The 20,696-nt window shown below is 35.2% G+C and overlaps 1 protein-coding gene across 1 annotated transcript; it reads right to left on the minus strand.

Annotated features, from left to right (window-relative positions):
- Positions 1–13: 13 nt before the first annotated feature.
- LOC106079825 (DDB1- and CUL4-associated factor 5-like) lies at positions 14–11,761 on the minus strand. Its single transcript, XM_013241050.2, has 9 exons — positions 11,424–11,761; positions 9,708–9,851; positions 7,499–7,535; positions 6,563–6,702; positions 5,996–6,125; positions 5,379–5,583; positions 5,031–5,100; positions 4,124–4,239; positions 14–3,233 (listed from the first exon to the last, which is right to left on the minus strand). Exons 1-9 carry the CDS (start codon positions 11,635–11,637, stop codon positions 1,617–1,619), a joined length of 2,673 nt encoding a protein of 890 aa, XP_013096504.2. The 5' UTR covers positions 11,638–11,761; the 3' UTR covers positions 14–1,616.
- Between the last annotated feature and the right edge of the window lie 8,935 nt (positions 11,762–20,696).

Here is a 20,696-nt window from a genome sequence, read left to right on the forward strand (position 1 = left end):
CATGCTTGTTACCTTCAATATAGTTAATAAGAAAAGACTCAAAATATCACTACATTGAATAGCTCAACATAAATAAAACGCACTGAAAGTCAGGAAACTTGTCTTCAATGCCCACACACACAACTTCAGCCATCATGCACTTGAGGTAAGGTCTGAAGTACTAGACAACACAAATGTTGCACTGCTGTTGATTACAGAACTTTATATTCAAGGACTGGTTCAGCTCTTGTCATTTAAGGCATTTTTAACTAGTAGTAATAATTTATTAATTATTGTTTGTCTTGCGAAAAAGATTTTAAAACATCAAAATATTGCAAGATCAATTTAACTATAGCACCTTCATTGTGTGTGCTAATTTCAAAAGCACTGGTAATATACTGCATTAGGTACTAAACAAATATCTGGTACCAGACTTTTTACTACTGCATGAATTTCCAGAGACGAGCAGCATGGCAAGCAAAACAAAATTGGAAAACAAACTTTAACAATAACACTTTTTTTTTGTCTCTGCCCTTATTTTTACATCAGTACTAGACAATACACTGGCTAACAGTCACTGGACAAGTGACAAATACACTGGTTAAAAAAGTCACTGTACAAGTGACAAATACACTAGCTAAGAGTCACTGGTGTGACAATTACACTGACTTACTCTCACTGGACAAAAAACACTTTAAAAAAACAACTACCACTTTTGTCATTTCAAAATTAGGGTTAAAAGTCTAAACAAATGAAACAGTTTAGTGTCTATTGAATTCAATACAATGTCTCCGCTTTCTACATTTTTTTAAAAAGTAAAAAAAACACACAAAAAAAAACCAGTTCCTAAAAATTCCAATTAACAGGATCATCTTAAATAATCTAATAATTCCTGTTCAAGCTTAAACCATTTGAATAATTAAAACATTTCAAAATATAGATGACTAACACAAGTGTTTGTGAGTTGTTGGCACATCGGCACAATTTAGGTCATGTTGTTACACGTGTATGCACACATGCAAAAAAAATTGTGAGAAACTTGTCCCCATAAAAAAGTGTTGTCTAATATGGAACTTGTAGGAACTTTTTTTTCTTTGAGTTTACTGAAAAGCTACTTTCATTACTTTATCAAATATTTGTGGAGCTGTATAAAACTCTTGAAAACATCAATGTGAGCTATTAGGAGATTATTTTTAATGTTGTTAGAAAGATGTTACTATAGTACATTTTGTGTTTTTTTATATTCATTTTTTTCTAGCAAAATTCTAGCAGATATCCCTGCCCATGCTGCTGTCCAAACAGGGCGCATAACAGCTGGTGGGCAATTTTCATTAGAGTCTTCAATTGGAGCTGACACAGAGACTTACACTAACAGGCTTTACCAGCTAACAGCATCCACAGCGGTAGGTGTCTCTTAGAAAGCAATGGCTGAAAACTAGAAAGACTATTTTTGTATGTGTGTGTGTTATATAAACCTTTTTTGCACAATTATTTGTATTTAGACTCTTTATTGGTAAATACCTTTCATTTAAGTTGGATTATCAACAAATCATTGTTTTTTTTTTTGTCTTTTTTTATTATAATGAATTAAAATTATTTTTTAAATAATCTAATTACACAAAGTTTCTCACACAATTTTAGCGCTCCTCATCTTCACTAGATGACCCAGAATCTGTTCGATGACGATAGCGAATATTCTTTCTATTTAATTTGCTTTTTTTAAAATGAACTTCAACTGATGAACCTGGAGTGGCGTCTGGAGTAGTCACTTTATGGGTCTCAAGGTCTGTTGGGTCCCTCTGGCTCACTGTAATGGGTGTGAATATAGAAGAAGTAGTCACAGCTGACCTAAGGTGACCTAATCTAGACATAGATGAAATCTTCTGTGAGCAGACAGAACTGTCTATTGCATTGTTGGGTTTACTTGTGAGGTCGTCCTCTTGTGTCACAGAAGTGTGAGTTCTATTCTGTGGTGTATTCCCATCTTTCAAGGACACGTCTCTATTGCCACCATTAAATTTGAGAATTTTTATCTTTGAAGAAACAGAGTCAGGCCTTGTATGATTGCCACATTTAGACTGTACTGTGGAGAGACTAGGACCCACAACCTTTGAGACTGTGCTGTCAGCATCTAATGAAGATTGGTCAAAAGTGACACTGACAACAGCAGGGAAAGACTCTGGAGGAAAAGCTTGGAATTCTGGCATAAAAAACATGCTAGTGTCTTGTGAGCCTAGGTGATCAGGGGGAGATGAGATAGCAGTAGATGTGGACTGGGTCTCTTGCCTGGAGGTAGGAGTCTCAGCCAGAGTTCTGTCAGTTTCACGAACTATTGCTTGGTGTGCAACATCCTCTGGTACAGCCACAGCATCTGCAAAATTGCTAGTGGAATCTGTCAAACCATCTCTTATGTCACTGAGGCTTCTGTTGTTACCAGACTCGCCCGTGACTAAATTATCAACAAAATTGTCAATAACATCTACTAAGATACCAATGCTGTTGGCACTATCTCTTAAGTACTGATCCCCACTGTGCTGAAGATCTTCTCGAATGCGCAGCAGTCTTCGCTGAAACACACCCTTTTTTGAGGACATGCTCTTCTGCTTTCCCCTAGCAATTATAGCAGAGATTTTTTTCCCAGAAGGCTTGGATTCCCCACTCATAAGTCTCTCCCTGGAGTTCATGTAGCGACTGTACATTGCACTTAATATTTCTTCAACTTCAGTGTCGCTGTCTGATGAGGAGAGTAGATCATTATAAAAAGAAGATGAAGGTGACTCAGACTCACGTTGTCGGGCTGGTGACGCTTCTGCCTGTCTATCAGGAGAATGGGTACCAGTTGCTGCTTCCACATCTCTTAGCCTAGTGTTGGAAGACGATGGACTTTCCAATGAACTGTCTGAGTCGTACTGGAATAATTTTTTCTTTTTTCCATCAACCTTTGCACCACTTTTTTCTCTGCTAGCATCATGGTCATCCCCAGAGGATGAAGATGAAGAAGAACTTGAATCTTCAAGCTCAATGCTGTGCTCAACCTCACGCTGGATGAGGCTGTCAAAAAAAGCAATCATGCAGGGCTCCTCTTCTGTGGTGCCACGGGTGTAGTCATGTGATAGGAAGCTTCCAGCCTGCAACACCATGTGAATGTATTCTTCATGGCTGTAGGCGTTCCTCTCAACTTCATCATCATCACCATAGCGACGATTATGTACAAGATGGCCAGTGCAGTTTGGAAGAGCATAAGGGCTCCAGACCTGTTTGTACAAAGATAATAAAGTTTTAACCATAGTCATGTGACTAAAATGACATCAACTATTCATGTATCTGAAACTAGTTTCCACTTTCATATATGTCAATCATCTCATTCTTCTATAAAACAAAAGATTTACAATTATTCATGTATTAATCTAAGAGTTAATGTTGATTAGAGATTTCAATGTAAACAAAAACAAAACAAAAAAAAACAACTTTCAGACCTTTTGATAAGTGAGACAGATGATGTAAAGGTCATCTGTTTCTGTGGATCATGGTTAATGAGAACATCATGTGGCCAGCACAACGACCAACTGCATATACTTCCCCCCAACTAGAGCTGGGTGGACAGAAGTGCCCTAAAGATCCCAAAATTCAAAATCACAGTCTTCATCAAGATTCAATCCCAAGTCCCCTCGGTTCAGAAGCCAAGCAATTTACCACATCCACCACACCCTAGATGTGTTTAGTTAATAATTCTTGCTGAGTCAGGTAAACCATTCCAAGCTTGACTTTGACACAGAAATAGTACTTGTATGTAGATATAGAACAACTTTTAGACTGGGTCTTCAAATGTATTTTAGTTCAATGAAGTATTTGAAAGTTATGGTTATCTTATCTTCAAATTTTAATGTATCTATTGTTGTATTACACATACACTATACAGTGGAGCATTGCAATGCTGACAAATGAAATGTTAAGACACACACACACAAATGCTGTTTTTGACTAGACTAACAATGAAAGTCAACACAAATTAAAGTTATTCTTTATGCAGACATAAGGATGGAGCAAGGTGTAGTACAGAGGTCACATTAAAGAATCATGGTATCAGTTTGTTTCTTTAAAAACAAAAATCTAGATTAGAAGTAAACATACTAAAAAGACCTACTTTGATCAACTTCTCCACGCCTGATGATATAATGAACTGATTCTGAGGACAGTAACGCACTTGGTTCACTATAGACCTATGACCTCTCAGAATCATGTGAGGCTCTGTGTGTGTAACTGAGGACAGACAAATATAGACATTTCATGTGAGCTACCTCCAAGTTGGACAGTATTTGAGTAACCTGCTCTACCATAAACAATAAAGAGAAACAACAACAAACAACAATACATTACAGAAGATAAAGTTATGAGATATTGAATGTAACACCAAGAGCAAAATCTCATAGTAAACATGACACCCCATCATCTGTCCATTGACTTTCATCTTAGGGCTGCTTTGACAATTCCCATAACCAAATTCTTCGTTCTTTCAGATCAGCTGTTCTTAGCAGGACATCAAGAGAGAGGCAGGTCCATTGTTTTACGTTATCCTGCCAGCTTTTCTTTGAACTTTCTTTGTGCTCCCTCCAATGTACCTTTTGACAGTGAGCCATGTCTTATAATAGAACCAAACCAACTCAGCTTTCATCTCTTCACAGTTTGAGGAGTTCCTCCTTTTTGCCAGCCAGAGTGTGTTGATTTGTAAAAGTACAAATTCATTTGTCTTCTTTAACTGATCTCTGATGCCCAGCAATTTTCTGTAGTATATACTCTCAAAGGCTTCAATTCTTCTTTCAGCCTCAGAATTCAGAGCTCAACTTTCTCAAGCATAAAGAGACCAAGAACAGAGAATAGCAGTACAGTTTTAATTTGACTCTCACTCTTCCAGATTGTCCACAGTTTGCTCATGACAGTGGATGTCAAATTAAATGGGTTTGATCTCTTTTATTGATCCTAAATCTCTTGTTATGTTATATTAGGCTCAACAAAAACAGGTATTACAAACACAGTTATAGTGGTAAACTTACAGTTGTCTTCTGTATCATTAGGTATCTTCCACAAATACACACAACAGTCATCTGACCCTGACATAACATACTGATCAAAAAGAAATTGAAAAGTTATATTTTACTCTGCTCAATAAGTTTTGTGTATGTGGCTTTTTAAATGTTGTTTTTATCTGCATCTATATCGTTATTGTGTGGACAATTGTGGACAAACTGAATTTCCATTTGTTTGGACTAATAAAATTATCTTCTTATAACTTGTCTGGACCTGCACATTGAAAAGAATAATATTTGTGGAAACTTTTTGTGATTTCAAATTTTATGGGATAATTTGTGAAAATAAAAAAGGTTCATTAGAAAATGTCTCACTTCATCTTGTAATCCTGCAAAGCTACAACTTTTCAGTGTGCAAGCATTGTAATATGTCTTGTAATCAAACTCAAACATAGGCTGCATCTTAGCAATGTCAAACAGGACAGGGGAGGAACGACGTCTCAGAGCCAGCAAACGATCACCTTGGTTATTGAATCTTACACTCATACAGTTGTATACACCACTTCTGTAGGTCAGTGACCTAGAATCAAAGGGGAAACACAATTTTGATACAAAGTTTTAAACCACAAGCTTTGATTTTACCCTGAACTCGCTTTTTTAAAATATAAATATTTACATATATAATTAATTAATCATAATTATTTGATATTATTATTATATACTATTATAATTAAGTATGTATATAATCCTATACTATTAGGCGAATAATTCTTGTATGTATGTATACAGTGGAGTATTGCAATGCTGACGAATGAAAAGTTAACACACACACACAAAAATGCTTGCTGTTTTAGACTAAACCAACAATATATAAATCTTGAACTTTACCTATGAGAATGCAAAGATTTATTTAAGAAAAAAATTCAGTGGACAATAATAATTACAGATTTATGATTTACTACTTCTAATAGAAATTACAAAACAAGATTTACATAAAAGGCATACGAATGTCCCACAATCCAAGTCCATGTTTGGAGTTTGCAGTTGCCAGCAGTCTGGGGTCCATGGGATTGTATGTCACAGAATGCATTGCAGCCCTCAGGTCAGCCAAAACAAATGGCGCTGTAAGAAAAAATAATTGTAGAAATGTAGTTGAACATTTAAAAATATTTCCTATCATTAAGCTTCTATTTAAAAATTCCATTGACTATAAGCTATCATCCCAAAGAAACAGTATTTTTTTTTTAAAAGAGAACAAATGCTAAGTGAATGCTCAACGTAATGACGCTAATCTTTAGAAAAGAACAAAACAACAAAACATTGTGTCAGGCATATCACTCTCCAATCCTTTAGTTGTTCAAGTAAAGGGCTTCAGGGCCCTAGAAGATCCATATTACCTTTATGGGGACATGACAAGAGTTGGAAAAAGATGACATAAATTACAACACCACCAGTAGGTATTTGGTACTTTCATTATTGCAGTACCGATTTCACGCTGAGTTTTAGAATGTAAGAAGGAAATAAGAAACACATTTGGATAAAAAAAAAAAAAAACTAACCACTGTCTGTGGGCACCCTGGTGTCAAGAATTCGCACTTTACCATCATCGCTAGCAGTCGCAATGATTGTAGAGCTGACCGGGTCTGGAGACAGAGCGTAGATGGCGTCACTTAAACCATAGATTGATGTTGACTGTTTCCTATCAAAGTGATTACATTTAACATTAATTTCAATCTTGTATAAGCCATACCAGTTAATCAACTTTAAAAGACTATTATATTCTAATAGCTAGTTTGTAAATAGACAGTGGTGGCCAGCATAACTTGATTGGCTTCAGCTGACATAAGTTTGAGACTGAAAGTTTTTAGTAACCAAGCTTGAATGTAAATAGTAATCTATTATAGTTAACCGTTGGCCTTACAAACACAACACTTGCATCACAGAGTGACTTTCAAACTATCATTGAATGAATCTAGTTTCTCATTTTAAGAAACGAAGTTGTTTTTTAAACTGTAGGTGGGTCATGTAGACAAAAAGAGAATTATGGGATAGTCACAAGGTGGAGACATGTGGGACCTTAAAGATGCCAGCAAGTACATTTCAGTTTGTTGAAATCTTGTAAAAACTTGTATATCAAACTATTTTTTGATAGACATTCTGCTTATATAGAGATTGTATTTGTTCAATAAAAATTTTTGCATTATTTTTATTGAAGATTTCCTTCACATGTATATGTATACATTTTGCCATTTGAAGATTTGAAACGTGTAAGATTGGGCTTGCTATCTAAAGTTAGTGTCAAAACTTGCAGCACTAAAAAGCAATATCTTTCTACACATGTTCAGATGCAGCAAAGATTGAACTTTAAAAGGGTTTAACAAAGATGTACCAGAACTTTCCAAGTAACCTTTGCCTTATCAAAAACAAATATAAAGCAAGGATTTATACAATAAACTTATTAATGTCATGTATTAGAACATCTATTATAAACTTACACACTAATGTCATGTATTAGAACTTGTCCATCATTCCCTGAAAATATTTGAAATATTTAAATGTATTAATGATACAATTATAGATACATTTGGGAACTAGTAAAGTGCTTATCATTTATTAAAACTGAATGAACCAACAAGTATAGTATAATCATTCTGAATGAAACTTTGGGAACATCTGTCCTTTATTATACACTAATTACATGGGCAAGATTTGCTAGTCCCAAATTTTTAGCTTCCAGAACAAGTGGTCTCATTCTGTTGTGTACAGAGTTGAAAAATTGGTTGGTATGTCAAGATAGCTTGTAAATGGCATCACTTTTCTTGAAATTTGGTTGATTGCTTGTCCATCTCTCATTTATTCTACTCTCTATCACTCATCTTTCAAACCCACACACTCATCTTTCAGATCCACATACGAACCAGTTACAAAGTTTATTTTCAGTGTAAGTATGTGATGTTAAGGTAAGCTAATAAAAAGGACTTTAAATTGAACTTTTTGTAAATAGTTTTAGTTCTAATGCTCTATTTAAGCTATGACCTTGTTATGAAGGTTTCACTATATATGGCAGTGCTGCTCAGTCGGGCTATCCCAGTTTCCTTAGTCTCCCCTTAAATATATATATATATATATATATGTCTCTCTCTCTCTCTCTCTCTCGCGTGTGTGTGTGTGTTAACTGTATAATGTCTTTTAATTCATATTTATACTGTATCATACATTCACTTTTCCTTTTTTTCACATTCCAAATTGAGGAATTACTAGAGTTAGCAATTTCTGAAACCAATTTAACAATTTTTTTTTTAATTTGCTATTGTCTTTTCATATTACATTTCACCACAAATGTACAGTTGTACTTAATGTGAGGAATTTAACTATTTACACTCGTGCGTAATGTTCCTGAATTGAGGAGCTAGCTTTCTAGTTGTTATACTTGTGACTGCTGTCAAATTATAGTCATTCACCATCGACCTGTGATTACACTTGTTTATTTTCCACAAGAAAAATACTTGTTCACATATGTATGTGTAATAAAATAATGTTAAAACTTAGCTGCAAAGTTTTTTAAAGCGTGGAAATAGAGCTTCTGGCACCCATTAAGCTACTGTGGAAGTACTGACTTGAACTTCTCTTACAGGTTATAATTTGCATGGCGTTATGTTCTCTGGAGCTGAATCAGCTTCTGCACTAAATGGTGAGCTGATGGTATTGAAAACTGGTTCTTGACGTCTTAAAATTTGCCTTCATAAATTTCATAATTAAGGAATCCAAATAAGTCTGGTAATATTAACCATATCACTAGAAATATTTTCACCTTTCAACAAAAGAAAATGACAAAACCTATTTTCCCTTGCTGGCCTGGAGAAATTGGAAAGCCTTGTTTGAAAAATTTAACATGCATTACATAAGCAAGCAGCCCATTGCAATAGCTACCATGAAAAAACATAAAATATCTTCCACTCTTCATTAGAAAAATTAGTTTCAAAGTCACAGTCAATATCCTTCTAAGAATATGGACATTTCTACTTTGAGAATTTATATTCTTCTCATTACCTTGCCCATGATAAGCCAGCGGATGCATCGGAATATTTAGTTTATATATCTACAAGTACTTTTCTATACTGCCTGTGGTTATGACCGTAAGTCTGATGCTTGGTCTTTCGCATAATATGATGAGAATTCATGCAGCTTTGTGCAAACTTTTCTGTTAAAAAAAGTTTTTCTCAGTCAAAGATCGAGCTCCATCAGTTGTTACACTTGCCATCTTGTTCCAATCATACCCAAAATTCAACACAGTTCTTCAAAGCAATGAAGAAATACTGGCCTGAGATTGTGTTTTTGAATTTATATAATGAGAGAGTTTCGATAATTTGTAGGGAAATTTAGAATTATTTTTAATAGATTAGCATTTTTATATGTATATACTGTGGGTACACATGATTTCTGTAGGTATTCGCGGGCCGCATAAAACACTTCAGCGGGCCGCAATTCGCCCACCCCTGGGTTAAATCATAACATTCTTCGTGTCTGAAGGAGCAATAGTAACTAACAACATTATAACATTAAAAAAAAATAATTTATGTCTGAATTTCTTCTTCTTTGTCAGTTTAAATGTTTATACCATTGTATGGTTCAGTAAGCATATAATATATAATATAATAGAAACTATTGAAATTAAAATCATTTTTCTTTTAAGCAATTTGCTACCTCCAGTGGCAATCTTTCTGTTCTCGGCATTGAAGCAGCAGGTGTTAATATTACTTATGTGCTGTGTTTCAAACACTACCGGAGGTTTCACATCATAGATGGCCTGTCCAACATTCCACAATAAAAAGCGACGATCATCCCCACCTAAAAAACAATAAGCAGAATAGGGAGAATTTTTGTTTTTGCATTTAGACTAATATAATAATATATATAAATAAAAAGTAGTTCATCAATTAGGCACCAGATAATTTAAGAGATTCAATTTAATAGTTTTTTTTTTTAATAGGAGAAATAGAATACACCTAGACTGTCAGTTTAACAACTCTAGACAGGTATAAAGCTTCAATTCTTAAGTCTAAAATGACTTTCAAAGTTTCTCTAAATGTGTATTTATATCCTTCAAAGTATGAGAGTTTTAGTGTAAACTGTGTTAATGCAGGCAATCTTTCCTTTCTTTGGGATATATAATAGCAGTACACTTTCAGACTTTGGACAGATATACTGATATCACGACATTGGCATCTAAATAGTTTTTTCTCTCTTTCTATATTCTTGAACATTTAGGTGATGATACCAAGAGCTTCACTAATTATGGCATGTTTAAGTTTAACTACCCCATCTTATGGTCCCTTTTCACCAATCAGCTTGCCTATAATATGATTCATCATACATTTAAACAACTTCACCTAGCAATGCAGTACCAAGTGAACTAACCTTTAGATCACAGCAAATTTTTTTTTAGACATGTCTATGGTAGCAATTAGTAACTAGTTTTGCTTTAGTTTTTATTGAAGGGGGGGATGGAGGTTAACCACAAACCCCTTTCAGTTTCTACCCATGAAATTAGTTAGCTGTACTGGTGAAGCACTTGGCTTCCAAACCAAGGGGTTCGGAGTTCAAATCCTGGATTTTTAGAGTGCCTTTAGTGCAGCCAACTCTAATGTGTAAAAAAAAAGTTAAGTTCCCCTTTCAGACCTTGTGGTCTATAGGGCAGATGATGTAAAGTCATCTGTTTCTGTGGCCGATGGTTAATGTGTACCTGACTTTAGTTGGGGAAAAGTTTAGGTGATTGGTCGTTGTGCTGGCCACATACCTTATGTTAACTGTAAGTTTTGCTTTTCTTTTTAGTATTAGGGGGTTTTTAACCTCAAAACCCTCTTCTCAGGCTCTGGAGGGAGTTTTAAATTCAAAACCCTCTAGACTCTAGAGGAGGGTTTAAACTCAAATCCACCCTTGACAAAGCTCATTGAAATAGTTGAATCAATGAATGTAGATCTAGTTTCCTTTTACATTTTTATTGAGGTAATTTTTAACCTCAAACACCCTTGGCAACACTGGGTAAGGGATGGTTTAACATTTAATTCTCTACAATAATGACAAATGCAAAAAATTTAAGAAAAACAAAAAGTAACTAATATCTCCCCCCCCCCCCCGATTTCATTTCAGGGAGGGAGGGGGTAGATACTAATTCTATAATAACAATAAATAATAGAAGCATCCAATGATCCATGCAATCTTCTTAGATTATAATTATTTGTCTACTTTAAAGTTTAATCTGTATTAATTTATAAGAATTATATTAGACTTAGAGGTCTATATTTATTATAAATATCATAGAAAAAAAAACTATAAGTTCAAGTAACTTCAAAGAGTGTACATGCTACAATCAATACTAATTACTATTCTAAACTAGATCTACATAGAGTCTAGTCTCACCTGATGCTATAAAATCTCCATCGGAAGAAAATTCAATGGCGTTAACACATCCGTAGTGACCCAATAAATCACGCTTGAACAAACTTTGTGACTTCGATATTCTGTGACCATACACCATTTGTTTAATAAACGACGTAGATAGGGAACTGCCTTCTCTTTCACGTCTACTTAACCCTAGAGGAGTGCTAATAAATTTTCTTCCTGGTAACTCCATTTATGATACTTTAAACTTGTATGGACGAGAATGAAATTTTAAGTACCATCAATGTTTCTGTTTTGTATTTATTTATCTAAAACGACAGCCATGTTGATTTGTTAAAAATTTGGATTTAGACAAGTCACTCGCTGAAAAGCATGATTGTCTATATTAAATATATAGGTCTGTGCTGATTATAATTTTATCATGACCAAAAAAGTATGATCCAAAAAAACAATCAGCGTGCTAGAGAGGGCAGGTCAGTAATCCTAGTTTAAACCAGTCACCAGTGTAATGTGTATATGCACGATGCGATGGATGAGGGTACTGCTCTATAATACCTGGTACCATTGATATTTTTATACATGTTTTGTTAATACAGATGCTTTCTGATATAGGATCTGTGTCCATCAGGAATGACCACTGTTTTCTTAACATTTATCAGCAGTACCAACAGAGTCAGAGTTATCAAAGCATATATAGAATAATAATATGCTTGGGCAGTCCAGAATATACATGTGTAATGTGTATATATATCGTGGGCGTAGCCAGGGGGGGGGGTTCCTTGGGGTTCAATATCCCTCCCCCCCCCCCTGCGGGAACGGAATTAAGTAACTGATTTTTGCTTTCATTTTGTTTATTTTAGGTGAGATTTTAATACTAAATCATCACTTACCACAGCACAGCCGAGGGGGGTTTGAGTTAAAACCCTCTAGGGGGTTTTGAGTTGCAATTTAATTAAAAAAAAAACTATCAGGGGGTTTTGAGATACAAATCCCTCTACCAGGGGGTTTTGAGATACAAATCCCTCTACCAGGGGGTTTTGAGTTTAAAACCCCCTACCAGGGGCTTTGAGTTTAAAACCCCCTACAGGTGGTTTTGAGTTTTAAACCCCCTACCAGAGGTTTTTGCAGTTAAATCCCCTTCTTCTATAAAACAAAACAAAAAAAATGCAAAAAACAATCCCCAAATTCCAACAGCACAGTTAAGGAAGATTTTGATTTTAAAACCCCTTCAAAATTTACGATAAATCCCTCTTCAATATAAAAAAAGCAAATTACACATTCAAATTCTATGAGCGTAGCCAAAGGGGTTTTGAGTTTAAATCCCCCCCCCTCCAGTTGGGGTTTGAAGCTAAAAAGTACCTCTTCAATATAAAAAAAAACCAAATTACACACTATAAAATCTATGAGCGTAGCCAAAGGGGTTTTGAGTTGATGGCTTTTTCTTTAAAGTTTAAAACCCCTCCAGATGGTTTTGAATTTAAAATTCCCCTACAGAGCGTTTAGAGTTGAAAACCTCTCTCTTCAATATTATTTTAAACCAAATTCTATGATCGTAGCTAAATGGGGTTTTGAATTTAAAAAACAAAAAAAAAAACTGCAGAAATTTTTTAGTTTAAAACCCCTCAACAGATGATTTGACGAAAAAACTTTCCTTTTCGATATAAAATCTAAAGCGAAATACAGGCATGTAATTCCAAGAGCGTGGTCAAGAAAGGTTACAAATTTCTACCAGTGGCTTGGGCTCCATTAATTGGCCTAAAGTGTGAATAGTCTTCTGCCGAAATTGAAAAACATTAAATGTGGCTCAACAAAGATGGCTAAGACAGATTTTAGGAGTCAGTCATAGAGATCGGTTCTAAATCAAAGAAATCATATACCGAACTGTGAGTCGAATCCTTATTAAGGTTGTGACAGAGCGTCGCATGAGGTTTTGCGGGACATGTTCTCCGACAAAATGAATTACGCAAAATAAGAGTTGCGGAACAAACACAAAACAAAACAGCTTGCCGGAAAATGCGCCGAACGGCGCGAGAGGGTTTCAGTCAGTAAGAATAGCACATTAGGTTTTTGAAATAAAACTTTTTAATAGCAAGATAATGCACTGTAGATACCTCAGAATATGCATTTTGTTGGCTTTCAATACCAGAAATAGCGAGCGCTGCGAGCTCCATCAGACCCCCTTGCTGGCAAAGGCGGGGAGTCTACAATAAACAATAAACGTCTTCCGAAAGGGTCAGAATGTAATAAAGATTAATTATGTACACACACACACATATATAATTTTTTTCCGAGGGGGGAGGGGAATCCCCCCCCCCCCGAAAAAATCCTGGCTACGCCCATGATATATATATACAGTGGCGTAGCAAGGTGTCCGTGGGCCCGGGTTTAAGAACATCTTGGTGGGCCCCTCTCCAGCCAATAAGACAAATTTAGTGTGTGACAAAAATGAGTAATCTAAAATGTAAAGACATTCCAATGTAAAGATCGTATCTTTTTTAAAAAAAAAATGAGTAATTCGAATAAATGGATTAGGGTCATACATATGAATGTGTTGGTATTGCACCGTATTGGTTTCAAAATCAACCACCGTTAGGAAAAAAAAACTTCGAATGGATGGTTTTGAGGTTATACGATGTGAATGTGTGGGCATTGCACCGTATTGGTTTCAAAATCAACCACCGCTAGGAAAAAAAACTTCGAATGGATGGTTTTGAGGTTATACGATGTGAATGTGTGGGCATTGCACCGTATTGGTTTCAAAATCAACCACCGCTAGAAAAGAAAAAAACAAACAAACAAACAAACTTCGAATGAATGGTTTGAGGTTATATGATGTGAATGTGTGGGCATTGCTCCGTATTGGTTTCAAAATCAACCGCCGCTTGAATCCGCTGTCAGAATAATTTAAATGGGCACAAGCTGAACCTCCAAGAAAATATTTAACATTTATATTTCATTTGTCCTTGACAAAAATTGTTTAGTATGGGGATCGAACCCAGGACTTGCGTGTCAACAACCAGTCATTCTAATATGTGCAGCATTTTGTTTTTTAAAATAAATGATTCAGTCTTTTACAATACCTAGATCTATAGTGTGTATAACATGTTGATTCTAGGATCTATTTTATTTCTTTCCTGTTCTGAAACAGATATTGTTAAATCTGAGTTAGTGTTTTGGAGATTTTGGAGATTATGGCCTCATGACCAATCTACTCTCTGTCTCGCGCCCCCAGCCCCCTCCCCACCTCCGAGGTGCTGACGGTGATAACGTTTAGAAGCTTAACGTGTAGGACAAAAGGTTGCCACCTAAAGCTATCGAGTTACTCCTGCCCGAGGGAGAAGGAAAACTCAGAATTCAAACCTCTGCTGCCTCCAGATAAATATGAGTTTTAGATCAAGGCATATTTGATATGAAATACAGTCCGCGCTTTTTTCCTCGGCCCTATTTTAAAGACACCATTTTATCAGCGCTACTTTGTTGTACGAAATTTTGGCATGTAACCCAATTTCAGTTATGTGTGCTTCTTAAATCCAGATTAATTCTAGGCAGTTCTATTTATTATTCAAGTCTACCTTTGTTCGTCTATCCTCGATATGAGCATGAAAAGAAACACATAATGTTGCTGTCTCTTTGTTTTAAGTCTAAAACTATACAATCATATAGGTCATGTTCACGTCGGATCTATTCAGACAAGGGTTAGCAGGCAGGATCTTTTGCTTTGATTATAAGCTATCGCAGCAGTGCCGGATTTAAGGGAGGGCAGAATAGAGACGCTTTGAGTAGAAGACTCGATGACCATTTTCCCTGTAAATAAACGTTTTAACGGTTTACTAAAGCAATATCCAGTTCTTTCAAGAGCGTCTGAAAAGCTGTGCGGACTCGCATGTGTGTTATAACTGATGATAACTCTTAATTGGAGCATAACAATTTATCCAATGTGATAGCAGTCCGGGTGAAAGCACAAACATTAGAGACTGAATACGACATAGCTTAAGGAACTATAAAGACAGGCTCGAGCTAAATGGGAGATAGTATAAATACGGCTTGGTGTTGGACCGAATTGATGTTGGAAATCAAGTGCCAGTGCTTCTTGTGACTGAATTAGAGACAGTATTATAAGCGCACATTCTTAAAAGCACGGGATAAAACGATATTATTAATTAATGTCTATTCGTTTTAAGACACATTAGGAAGTAATATGTAAGCATGAAGTTTAAATATTGGACTATTAGTGTTAGGTTAAATTTTGATTTAGGTGATGGCCAGAAACGGTAGATCTATACGGCGTAACCACTGCCTGCTACACAAGTAAATATCACACCAGTACTCCGAGGACTATAGGACGTAACCACTGCCTGCTACACAAGTAAATATCACACCAGTACTGCGAGGACTATATGACGTAACCACTGTCTGCTACACAAGTAAATATCACACCAGTACTCCGAGGACTATAGGACGTAACCACTGCCTGCTACACAAGTAAATATCACACCAGTACTCCGAGGACTATAGGACGTAACCACTGCCTGCTACACAAGTAAATATCACACTAGTACTCCGGGTTCAAGAACATCTTGATGGGCTTTTCTCTAGCCAATAAGACAAATTAAGTGTGTTACAAAAAATGAGTAATCTTATCTTATCTTACATAATAAAGAGGTTACTTCAAAAAAGAAGATGTGTGATTCAGTTAGGACCGCATATAAGAATAGTGTCTTAAAAGTGAATGTTTTACATGTTTCAAATGAACAAACAAATGTTCTTCCTAAGTTCTAACGTGGGCCCCAACTGGCCTTGAGTCATGGGCCCAAGCGTAATGAGCTCCTTCGCGCCATGGTTGCTACGCCACAGCTGTGGGCCCCTATTGCTTGTGGGCCCGGGTTCATTGAACCCCTTCGCGTCATGGATGCTACGCCACTGTATAAATGTTATAAACCTGGTGATGGCACAGATGGGGGTAGTGGTGTGTGTGTAGTCAGCAGACGCAAATCGCCCCAGGCCAGCGCTAGACGAGCGGTCAACCGTGACGAGCTACGACGGTCAGCCGAGTCGAGTGTCAACAGGACGGTTCGGGAAGGATCGCCATCATGAACAGAGCTCAGGGGCGTCACGAGAGTTGTAGTCATCTGACCACCTAGAAACGTCGAGCGGGGTTCTGTCCGGTTCGAGAAGGCCAGTAGGGACCCTATATAAGAGCGGAGGTGTCGCAGTCAAGACGATTCAGAAAGGAGGTTCACGACAAGAGTTCAAAACACGGTCGACTGCAGCACAGTTCAGCGGTGTGGTTCTGTACGGAGCATTACGACGGTTCAGTGCGGAGTACTATCAAGTACAGTTGAGTCGAACGGCGTCTTGATCAAGGTCTGCGATCGAGTCCGACACAACGAGCCTAAAGTGTGAAGTCAGTCCGGAACTGTTGAACCCAGTGCAAGCCGGAGAGGCCAGTGCAAGAGTTGATACGGCGGAACGGTGTTATCGGAGAGATATTTGTACAGTGTAAGTGTTACCAATTGTACAGTATTGGCTGTTATTTATCAACTATTAAAGTGTTACGTTACTTTGGAGCCCTGAGTTGTCAAGTTCTTTAAGTTGGTGGTGTATGGTGCAGTTTGCAGAGAGCCTGGATAGTGAGATTTGTAACAATATATAATATATATATATATATTTATTTATAGATACACACTGTTCCCCTTTCTATATTTATCTTAGTATTTGTTCTTTAAATAAAAAGAAATATCAATTTCGTTTTATTAATTGTAATTGTTTATTCGAACCCATTGAATGTAGCGAAATGACAATAAATCTACATTTATCTTTGCAATGCTATTAGGATTTGTTTTGTTTTTTTAACAGTGTTACAAAGTACCATTACTTGCTCTCTCTTGAAAAAAGAATAAGACTCTTAAGATTATCTCATTAATGCTATTAGGATTGGCTTTGTTTTTTTAGACAGCTTCTAAAAGGAAGTGGAAATGATTTTTTTTTTAATGCTTTCTAATAGGGTTTGTTGGACTAGTCCGTTTCGTTTCTTTGATTAAAAAGTATTGGGCCGGAAGTCGCCTTTTTCCCTATATATCTTTGTATTTTTCAGTTCTCTTTTTAAATTAAACTGACATTATTATGCTATAATTTTAAGTGTACCTGATAGAGAAAAAAATTCTGCACAAAAATACGGGTAGTTGAGATATAACCCGCTTGAGGCTATAAAAAGAAAAGACCTGAAACTAGCGCGTGAAACTACACATTTACAGTACTTTATTTGATGAGTATTTTACCCAAGATCTGTGTTGTTGTTTTTTTTTAGGACTAGCTTATTTCATGTACCCGGCATTTTCCGATACACAATTTCATACATAATTGTTGAAAAAAATTGAAGTGATTTTAAACTTTAAATGATTACTTAAAAAGGTGTTACTCTAATCAATTTTAAATATTATTTTGTTATGAATGTCACTGTTTATTTTGTGTCTGTTCTAGTTTCTTAAATTTTTCTTGAGTAAAGGGGTCGTTTTTCTCCTAATGGTTATACCTGATTTCTCCAAGCAGCTTTTGTAAAATATTGGTCCTAAATAATGCTATGTTTATAAACAAAAAATCGCATGGCTGCATAATGATGAATGTACGTGTTAGTTCAATATATTTTATATTACTAGGTAACTATAAATAACCGCATAAATAGACGTAAGTTTAATTTTTTTTCTGCTAGATAAAGTCATATAGCAAATTTTTGTTTATATCCTAATTCTAAAAAGGAATAATAATAGAATTATACAGTAAAAATAATCACTAAGTTTTTCTTTTAATAGTTTTGAAAGTCTAACTGAGTTTGTGTTTTTGCAGATGTACACAAGCTACACTATGAGTCAGTCCATCTCTTCTAATTGTTTAGAAATGAGTGTAAAAATGTAGGCTTCGATATTTTTAGCCTGAATTTAAGAAGTTACAAACTTCAAACATCTAATATATTGCCTCTTCCATAAAACTTTGTACTTAGAAAATAAATTTATCCAATGCTCGAAATCCTGCTTGTATACTTAGGCCCTATTTAAATCGATCCGGTATCAATGTAGCCTATTAAGTAGCAATAACCCCGCAAAAAAAAATTAAATGAAAGAAGATTGAGATATACATATATTTTTGTGACGGTACGCACCGGTACGGGGTACCGGCACCTTTTTTTCAATATCGGGAAAATGATTACTTTTCTTGTAATTCAACATTAATTGTTAATTTATTATTAGTTGAAAGTTAGGCAATCTATCACTGAGTACCGGAGCCTCTTTTTTATTTTTACAAAAAAAAAAAAAAAGCACGTTATATACTTTCAGCCGACATGCCGTTTTATTAAAAAACACCTATATGTGAACTTCCTAATCATCTAGAGTCTTAGACAGTCATTATTTTAGACTAGATTTAAGTAGAGTCTAGACCTAGATTTAGTAGGCCTATTATTATAAAAAAAATAATAATAATCAGTCATTATAGACATCATTCGCAATTTTATTATTAGGTCTAGGCATTGAAAAGTAAATCTATTTATAAACTATAATAGATCTAAGTCTAAGTACTAGCTTATTAAATAAGTCATTATAAGTAGAAGTATTATAATAAATATTGTATAGATCTATAGATTGACTAGATTATAGATAGATCTCTAGTTTAGTAGATTAAGTATAGAGTATAGTAAACGTATTACAGTATTATTAGATCTATGTCAAGTATGTCTTATGTCTATATCTAATAATCTAATAATTAAAAAAACTTTAGTCTTTATTAATATCTAGACTTTTTTCTAATAAAAACTCACTATAGGCATAGCATAGGCTAGACTCGGCAATCTAGTCTCAAGATAGAATCTATACTATTACTAGATCTAATCGATTTTTATATAGGCCTATAGATCTAGACTAGAATTAGATTATAGATCTAAATATACTAATGGAGAGATGAAATGCGGTGTTAGCTATAGCGTCGCGCAAGAAACAAACCTGGGTTTTTCTAAACTCTAATACTAAACACAAATAATATATTTAACCTTGGTTAGGCCAAAAATAGAATATGCATCCTCCGTTTGGGACCCCTCAACTCAAGAAAACATTAAGAAACTGGAACAGACACAAAATAGAGCAGTGAGATTCATAACAAACGAATATTCACATTTGACTAGAGTAACACCTTTAGTAAAATCACTAAATTTAGAAAGCCTTCAGGACAGAAGGCTCAAAAGTAAAGTAGCAATCATACATAAAACACTGAACCATAATCTTCAAATACAAAAACAAAATTTAATAAAATACTCTGAAAGACACAAAGATAAAGGCACATTCCTCGTCCCATATGCTAGGACAAATTTGTACAAACACTCCTTCTTCCCTAGTGCTATTAGAGCATGGAATGGGTTGCCTGAGCTAGCCAGGAAAAACCAGTGACTTGGCTGAATTTAAGTCATTGGTTAATATGCATGACTAAATGCATGACGCGTAGGACGTAATCATCTTCTTTTTTGAAGTAACGTCTGTATTATATAAGATAAGAAGATAAGACTTGGTATGTAATAGTAAAACAGCACCTACCTAAATAAATCGTAACTAGCAATCAAAAACCTACATTTATTGTAGTATATATAGGTCTGTGGTTGTATTTTATATAGCCTTCGTAACTTCTATAGAGAAAGGACTTTTGTAATTTCTTTTACTGAAAATTGGGCTATTCGCGTCTGACACATATATAATTTTTACGTTCAGAAACAAACCCTATTAGACTGCAAGCGCAACTTATTGGGGAAATACCAGAAATAAAATACATAAATTTGATAGAAACCTAGCGGTTTTTCATGAATAGCGTGGGCCTCAGGTTGCGAATCTGTCCAAAACCTTTCTTAGTGAGCATCTAGGAACTTGTGTACGAAATTTGTTGTGGATACGTACGAGAGTTTAAGAGATCTTGTGATCAATGAATCAGTCAACGATTGAGATTTTGTACATATATATATATATATTATATATATATAATTCTTAAAATATGCTTTTAATCATTTTTTAAAATCAAACTTACGTTTAATCTAAAAAAGTATTTTCCTTCAAATGCCAAGTAACATTTTAATTAAAATCAAAATTTTCAGATTGTAAATTCATTAATTTTAATACATGTATTGTTTTCTTTTAAAGATATTTAATATAAATAAAAACAAAAGTGATGTTCCATGTCAACATGCAACAAATTTTAAAGACTAAGATTTGAAGGTACACTTTCATTGAACAATCTGAGATAGAACAACAAAATAACCAG

Source organism: Biomphalaria glabrata, chromosome 3, assembly GCF_947242115.1.
Source record: "Biomphalaria glabrata chromosome 3, xgBioGlab47.1, whole genome shotgun sequence".
Classification (NCBI taxonomy): Eukaryota; Metazoa; Mollusca; class Gastropoda; family Planorbidae; genus Biomphalaria; species Biomphalaria glabrata.

Excerpts from the sequence above, each read along its gene's own strand:
- LOC106079825 (XM_013241050.2), bottom strand. The coding sequence starts at position 11,637 with ATGGAGTTACCAGGAAGAAAATTTATTAGCACTCCTCTAGGGTTAAGT. Across the intron at positions 5,584-5,995 it reads GACATTCGTATGCCTTTTAT|GTCACTGACCTACAGAAGTG; the intron begins GTAAATCTTGTT and ends CTTTGATTCTAG. Across the intron at positions 4,240-5,030 it reads TAATGATACAGAAGACAACT|TTACACACACAGAGCCTCAC; the intron begins GTAAGTTTACCA and ends GTCTGTCCTCAG.